At 32.8% G+C, this 8,491-nt stretch overlaps 1 protein-coding gene and 1 non-coding gene across 2 annotated transcripts; both read left to right on the top strand.

Annotated features, from left to right (window-relative positions):
• Positions 1 to 255: 255 nt before the first annotated feature.
• Positions 256 to 327, top strand: Trnah-gug. The gene has a single exon. It is a non-coding gene; the product is annotated as a tRNA-His (tRNA).
• Positions 328 to 1,305: 978 nt separating this feature from the next.
• LOC108560255 (G protein alpha o subunit-like) lies at positions 1,306 to 8,380 on the top strand (the record flags this gene model as incomplete). Its single annotated transcript, XM_017917719.1, has 2 exons — positions 1,306 to 1,348; positions 8,239 to 8,380. Coding segments are annotated over 2 exons (185 nt in total), but the record flags the coding sequence as incomplete, so codon positions are not given.
• Positions 8,381 to 8,491: the final 111 nt, after the last annotated feature.

Below are 8,491 nucleotides of genomic sequence, written 5' to 3'. Positions count from 1 at the left end.
ATCCTGGTCACGGCATGAAGAACCCAATGTTTTGGAGAGATTATTGTGCAAGATATAATGAATATTGTTGTGAATTATATTGGAAATTGGAAGATATCAAGCCGTGATCGTCTAGTGGTTAGGACCCTACGTTGTGGCCGTAGTAACCCAGGTTCGAATCCTGTCACGGCATGAAGAACCCAATGTTTTGGAGAGAATATTGTCCAAGATATAATGAATATTGTTGTGAATTATATTGGAAATTGGAAGATATCAGCCGTGATCGTCTAGTGGTTAGGACCCTACGTTGTGGCCGTAGTAACCCAGGTTCGAATCCTGGTCACGGCATGAAGAACCAATGTTTTGGAGAGAATATTGTCAAGATATAATGAATATTGTTGTGAATATATATTGGAAATTGGAAGATAGGATGACAAGTTCGGCGTGATCGTCTAGTGGTTAGGACCCTACGTTGTGGCCGTAGTACCCATGTTCGAATCCTGGTAACGGCATAAAGAAACCAATATTTAGGAAACAATATTATTCAAGTTATATTGAATTATGAGAATTGTTTTGGAAAACAAGAGATTTCGATTTAGTTACGACATGATAATTATATTTTGGTGATTATAATTATTATCTATTAATATATTTTGTCATTATCATTTTGTCAACATTCTATTTATATAATTTCTATGAATGCTGTGATTTTTGAGAAAGGTGCATCACAGAAATGCAGTGGAAGATGAAAATGTTAAATTAAATATTAAATTCTCGTAAATTGAGTTTTAAAACCGTGTCTCAATTTAAAAAAAAAACTCCTCTAAGAAACCCAAACTAAATTACGTTGACAAGAAATGCTGTGTTTTCGCTACAGCTTCGAAGAAATATCTTGCTCATAAATTCTCACCGAAATTAATTTTAGTTTAGGTCATAAAAAACGAAACAGCTAAATCACAGTCTCATGTTGTTGTTTTTTCTTTCATTTTTTTTTCTTCTCCCGTAAGCAATATATATCGCGGAGGCGGCGGCGGCGATCGAATTTTGGCGCCAGGCGTATTTCAATTACACTCGACGTGCCTTGGAAACGGAACCGGAAATACGGTGGGCAAATTGGCCGGATAAGCGATTTTCCGTTTCCTCACGATCACCCCCCTTTATCAAATCCGTTGCGACTATTCGATTCGCGCAAAATTTTCAATTGCTTTATTTCCTCCTACACAAAAAAAAAAATCAATCAACCTCACTTCTAGCTTAAAATTCTGCGTGCATTGAAAAACATTTACAACAAAATTATTTATTTAATTCTATTTGTGTTTGTTACAGGTGCTGGTGAATCAGGGAAGAGTACAATAGTTAAACAAATGAAGTAAGTAGTAAATAATATTTTTGTTTTTAATTGCAATATTCAATTTTATATTAATAATCGATGATAAATAAAGTACTGCACATAATGAAAAATTGTAATCGTCGTTGTGGAAATACTCAAGTTCGAAGAATGTTTGAAGAAAACCGCATGTCGATGTTCGTCAATGATTCACATTCAACATTGCTAAATTTCCGGTCTCAGCTTGATTAAACGAAATAATTATGAAATAACTTAGCTATTCGTCATCTTTATGCATTTTAGGACGGAATTATAGAAGTATTCCAGCAAATTTCATTTGACTTTCATTGTTAATCTCTTTGAATTTGTAAATCAGGAAGAAACATTATTTGGTCGCGAACCTAAATTGGCTTATTTTTGACACTCAAGAAATGACAGCTGTCACCATGTGTCAAATCGAGGAACTAGTTGAAAACAAAATTATTGAATTGCTTATAACTTCATTTTAGACTAATTTTAAATATGAACACTCAAACTTTCCAGCACCGCCTATTTCAACTTTCCAACCGTTTGTGAACCTCTGCAATGGACGTTCAAAGTCACTAATAATCAAAAGGTTATATGTCTATGTCAGATTAGTTGACAGTTCTCTTGTGTAATTTAAAAAAAAAACGCAAACCAATTTTCGGTCGAATCTAAAATCGCGTACACATTAACATTTTTAGTGGGTCACGAAATGACAGCTGTCAAAGTAAGGAACTGATTAGAAATAAAATCATTGAATTGCTTGGACCTCCTAGAAGACACAAAGTTCATTTTAGACTCATTTTAGAGATGAAAGTTCAGTGTTTTAACCGGTCGGGAGATACGGAATCATTAAATTGGGTTACAGTACCAAAAGGTTGAGAAACGCTGGCCTGAAAGATTTAATTGTACGTTTGTATAAATATTTGTATATTACATCGCTTAGAGAAACACATAGTAAAACTAATTATGAAATTTGACAGTTCTATTGTGTGATGTTGAAAATTGTTTTAGGTCGTTTATTATTAGGTAATGAAAACCATTATCGATGTATCTTTTTTTCGGCTGCGAATTGCGTAGTGTCTGGTAAATATTGTTATCTGGTGTCTATCCGTATGGTATCGCCATAAATGTCACAGTTTCGAACAATTTATGGTATATCGCGCGAAGTCTATTCGAACAACACGAATTACGAACGAGGGTTTGCCAGGATCCTCCGCGTTGGCGTTGAATAATTGAAACGATCGATATCGCAACTGCCTGGCCTGCCCGTGGAAACGGGTTGAATTCAAGAAACAGGAAAACGGAAAGACCCGCCGGACGTACGTACGTGGCGGCGTGCAACAGTTCCGTTATTTTTGCGCACAAACCGTATTGATTTCGCATTAACAGACTCATCCCGGCTTGTTATCAACAAGTAGTTTCAGTTTCCTGCCTTAGAAATCATCTCATGCATAATGAAACAGCTACTCCATCGATCTTGAGAGGATGCTCATGAGGATTCTCTGCAAGGATTTGCTGGGAATGGTTAGAATTTGTTCATTTCTGGTCGTGAAGGGCGTTTCGTTGTCGGATCGAGGGTGGCGGCACACGCAGGACAACACTGTGGTTTCATGAACTGCGCAGAACTCTTCGTCGGATCAATAATACGGGGGGGAAACATATTCTATCCTACGGGGATCTCTGACTTTCCTATTATATATAACACACAGAAATAAGTTTCTTTTTTTTGGGTCAAATCTCCGGCTTCATCACTCGTCGAAGTTGATCTTCTACCCCACAAACTATCTTTTGCAATTATTCCACGCGTTATGAGGGAATAATGCAATTAACATGCTCGTGATTCAATTCCCAGAAGCAACTGGGGTATTAATTGATTTCAGTTTGCGAGCGACGGGAAGCTTGCGGTTTCGGTTATAATCAAATATTCCGTACGCTGTGATAAACTAAGTTCCAACCAAAACCTACATTCATTACATTATATACTTACAAACACATTCATTTCTATACATAAATACGAATACTATTCATATAATCTAAATACAATTACATAACTACTTACATATAAATTAGATATTGATACTGCGTTTACAAAAGTTTTCAAAAACTTAAAAATTATTGTAATTATTTCGTTTATATTCAGACAGAACTATTCGAATGCTTTAGTGAATAAATGTTGAATCATCAGATGTGCAAATCTCTAGAAACATTTTAAAGTAATCGATGGGAGCAAGTGCAGCTGCTGCGTCTATAAAACTTTTAGCGTTTCGTTTTATTTTTCTCTCTCTCTCTCTCTCTCGAAAGTATTTCGTATAATTGCTAGCCTACAGGCAACATGTGTTAAAATAGTTACAGCTTCTCCATATAAAAGTCGAATTAACTTGGAAACGCAAGAAAAAAAGAAGATTTGAACGTTCCAATTGAAATGGTCCGAAGTAATGTACACATATCCGTGACAACGTACATTAATATTGTTGTTAAATTCGAGCCCAATTCACGTGATTTCTGTTTTTATTTAAAAAGAAAAACACTTTTTAAGATTAAATACATACAAATGCATTCTTATATTAAATGTAAAGAGTTCGATTTCTGAAAATTTTCTAAAAATTATTTTGTAAAATATCATTAAGAAACATTAACAGAAAAGTAAAATTTGGATTTATTCGGTTGCAGCAGAACTAATTTACAAATATTCATACAAACGTACATTAATATTAGTGTTAAATTTGTTTCCATGCCAAAAAAATCAGCTGTGAAACTTAAATTTTTATGAAAATTATATTGATAGAAATTAAACTTACATTTCTCGGAGCTACTTTTTCCGAAATTACGTACATATATGCGTATGAACGTCCGTTTTTTTTGTGCAAAGTGTCTAACGAATTCTATTATTATCATAAATTCCGTTAGTAAATACGAAAACCGCAATCGTTAAACCAAAGGTATGCATATTTTCGTATGTCGAGCTTCCTTTTGACATAATTATTAAAATATGTGTCAATGTCAGTGAGACTTTCAAAGAACGCGCAGAGGCTGTAAGCTAAAGTGTAAACTATAAAGTAGTTCACAGCTTTCGGAACAGTGACGCAATTAATTGAAACAATATTGAATGAAGGAATTAATACTAATTACACTGGGAGTCAAATAAGAGAGAGGAAGGTCAATGGATCGCAGGCGACTTGTTGTTGTCGTTCGTGGTGGTGGTAGTGGTTCACAATCATCTCTGTGTTTCATTGATAAATTTAGTTCTACTTCACGTTCAATCTCTTTCGAATCATATTTATTCGGCTATTGACTGGAGAGGAAAACAAGTACAAATGATTGATTATTTACGGTCTTTGGCCCGACATTAATTATGAATGCTGCTGCTGCCTGCATCTGGACGTTCGATGTGGAAATGCGAATGCGGCGTTTCCACATTTATAATGGATAATTTATTGCGTCGTAAAGTATGCTCGGTTTTATGCATTGTTTAGTCTATTAAAATGCGATTATTCCCAGCGGATTTCGTAAATATTTTACCATAAGTTTAATAAAACTTCCGTTGCATTGAAACCATTTCATATTTCAGTTCGAATTGACTCTTTCCAAATAATTCGTACGAACGTACAAAGATATCATCAAAATGCATTCAGTTTAGAAAATTGCTTCTTATTGAAATAAACTTACAATATATTAATAAGATGTGGACAAAATGTACTTTGGTGTGAATTCACTTTAAAGTACGTTCACTTAACGTACGCAGACGTAATTTCGTGCTATTTTCAAACAATTTAACAGTGGATTTATTCAGAACGTTTGTTTTTCAACTAAAGTTATAAAAATAATTTAAAAAAAAAACATGTAAGCAACTTAATTGTCGACATCTCTGGTTGAAACAGCTTACATTCCTTACATAAAATCTGTTTTATATCAATAACATAACAATGACGTAAACCGGTATTATTTGTTTATGAAGAGCGCATTTGTACGTCAGCAGAACGTAAACATAAAACAATGATAAAGAGTAAGAAAAAAAATCTTAAAATTGTTGAACGAAAAACAGCCATTACTTCTAATTGAGAATAAATTTTGCAATCAAACCGTATTGTGCGTGTGTTTCAACAATGGAGACAAATTGGCGATGAATTTCTGGTCGTAATTGGCGGTGGAAAAAACAATTGAATCAATTTCCGAGCTTCGTTTAATAATCGAGTGGGCGTCTATGCTGATGGAGAGCAGCGAATACAAAAGGGGGGACTGATTGTGTGTGTGTGAGAGAGAGAGAGAGAGATAGAATACAGACGAATGGCATCAATCAATTGGGAATATGAGTGGTCACTAATGGAGGCTAAATGGACAGGTTATATATTCAATGAACGAATAATAGGCTACAAAAAGAAAATAGTGAATACGTCGACTAATTGAAGCTCAACTGGTAATGATTGTGTCTAAAAATATCTTTAATGTAAATAAAATCAATTGCAGTGTTTATCGTTAAACTTTAACGTGTTCACAAAAGTAATACTTGCAAAAAAAGCATAAAAGTGTATGAAGTAATTAATGTTAATGTAATATACTTGAAATTACACAAACAATCGTTAAAAGTGATTTGTTATATTTAGATTTAGCGTTAGCTTTAAAATGTATTAATATTTTGATTAAATTGAAAGTAGAAAATTTAATAACATTATTTTATATTAAAAAATAGAAACGTAATAAGAACGCTTAGAGATGCAAAAGATATGTATTCAATAGATTTATGCATGAATGTCTGCGGGTTTTCAATTTGTTTCAAGTTTGAAGGAGAGACAACATAATTTGTAAGCTGCAAGAATATTCTAAGTTACAGTAACAATTTAAGATCTATGGAAGAACATAGAAATATTTGTGTTTTGGAAGAAAAAAACTAATATAATTTGGAGAGTAGTGGATAGGAAAATAATAACTTAACAGTTATTGATTTTGTAGACAAATTTCTCATTTTATATCATTTCTTAAAATACATCAATTTACGAATGTTAAATCATCGTTTATGAGTAACCATGACGATACATGATTTCAGTAATTTTCATCTGGAATCTCATAATATTTATGCTGTTTCAATGTTCGTGTTTATGGCGCCATCTGTATTATTCGTTGATGACATAATGATAAAAAAAATCTACAAAAATCGATTCCACCAGTATAGTTTGAAGGGAAAAATTGATAAATTTTTATATGAACAAAAAAACTAATTTTGTACTTATCGAAACCGCACTATTTTGATGAAAATGTAAGAATTATAATATTACTTTTGAAACGAAAATTGTTTTTTTTTGTAGTCGAGTTTCGTTTGATCTTTCACATAAATGAAAACGGACGAGGCAAAATAACGAGAATTTTGTTCAGAAAATATTAAAAGAAAAACTCGGCGTTTTTCACACGACTGCATCCAATTTATTTCAATTGGGACATTTCTCTCTTAATTGAACTATATTGAAATGTGCACGCTTTTATTGTACCAAAGAGTTCATCATTTTTTTTATAATTGTATTATTAATATACATTAAAATCTATTTTCAGTCGATTAGTTCGTGTAATGTAATTCTTTTGTTTTGACAAGAAAGAAAAAATGTACGGTGTCAAATTTTTGAATTGATCGCGAAATGACAGCTGTCATCTTGCCAAAACCCGTCAAAGTGTTTATAATTTGTAATGTAATTTGGTTTATATTCAAAGTATGATTTTGCGACAATTACAAAAAATGGATATGAATCATCAAGTACGTGCGTTTATATCAGTGGTTCTCAACTTAGACTCGAGAAATGACGACTGTCAAATTTGTAATGTAATTTGAATTGTATGCTTTTGTTTTACTATTATGTATCAAGTACGTGTGTTTATATCACCGAGTCTCAACTTATGCGTTGTGAAATGACAGCTGTCACTTTGCGACAGAATGTTTCGTTTTATAAACAAATTGGTCGGAATACAAGTACAAAAAGGTTGACAATAGCTGATTTATAAAAGTTATGTAAACCGGATGCTACAACAACAAGAATAGTTAGTAATTTTGAAGTTATTTTAATGATAAAACAAACGATATTGAAATTATGCAAATGTACAGCGATGAAAGGTTGAGAGCGTAGCGACAATAATAGAAATACCATCGAAATAATTAGGGATAAACACGATAAAACTGAAATATGTAACGTTTTCCATGTCCTAACGGATCGATTGAACCTTGAACCTTTATGGCTCTTCAGTGCCCGCTCGTAAAGTTGGCAATGATAATAAATACATCCATATTTCCCTTTGTACGTTTCACATATATATATATATATATATATATATTTAATTAATATTCTCTAATGACCAGAGTAGCCTCCACTTGAATTATACATTAGCAAACGTTTTTTTTTCTCTTCTAATTGAAAATAAAAATAACTTTTGAGTGGGTTTTTAGATAGAGCCATAAGTAATGCAATTAAATTATCCCGTTACTATAAATAGCGTCGATTCAAGTGCACAACTAGAGCCCAAGTGGATAAAACTACTTAAACAAATTTAAACTGTGTTTCTAGTTTCATTACAAACTGGAAAAGAAAAATCGATAGAAATTTACGTTTTTCTTTTTATTATAAAAATAAAATCAAATAATTCAGTTTTACATAAATGTTCAGTATTTAGTTAATTCTGTTATTATTATTACATAATTGAAAAGTGATTGCGTTGTGGTACATACTCATAATTGCATTAGCCTATATTTAATTGTACTATATTTAATCGGATTTGCTGCATACACTAATTGCCAATTGCATTTGGTTCATTGCTCAATTAATTACAATATCAATGTTTGCTAATTACCATTTACATTTTCGTATTTAATGCAATGATTTTAGTTAATTGTGATGAACTAATTGGACTATTTTATTTGCTTGTTACAGAATTATTCACGAAAGTGGCTTTACAAGTGAGGACTTTAAGCAATATCGACCGGTCGTCTACAGTAACACCATACAGTCTCTGGTCGCCATCCTGAGGGCGATGCCTAATTTGAGCATTAGCTATGGGAATAACGAGCGAGAGGTAAGGGAAATAATCAGGAGCGCTAACGAACTAAAACTAATACAGTTCACGTAAACAAAATCGATACGGTTACGGCCGTTAGGGTCGTTTTAAATTATCTTCAAAGGGCAA

This window comes from Nicrophorus vespilloides, unplaced genomic scaffold (genome assembly GCF_001412225.1).
Source record: "Nicrophorus vespilloides isolate i.1.1-1 unplaced genomic scaffold, Nicve_v1.0, whole genome shotgun sequence".
In the NCBI taxonomy this organism is placed as follows: domain Eukaryota; kingdom Metazoa; phylum Arthropoda; class Insecta; order Coleoptera; family Silphidae; genus Nicrophorus; species Nicrophorus vespilloides.
The sequence above is the reverse complement of the archived record's forward strand: the minus strand, read 5'-3'. Positions and strand labels throughout refer to the sequence as shown.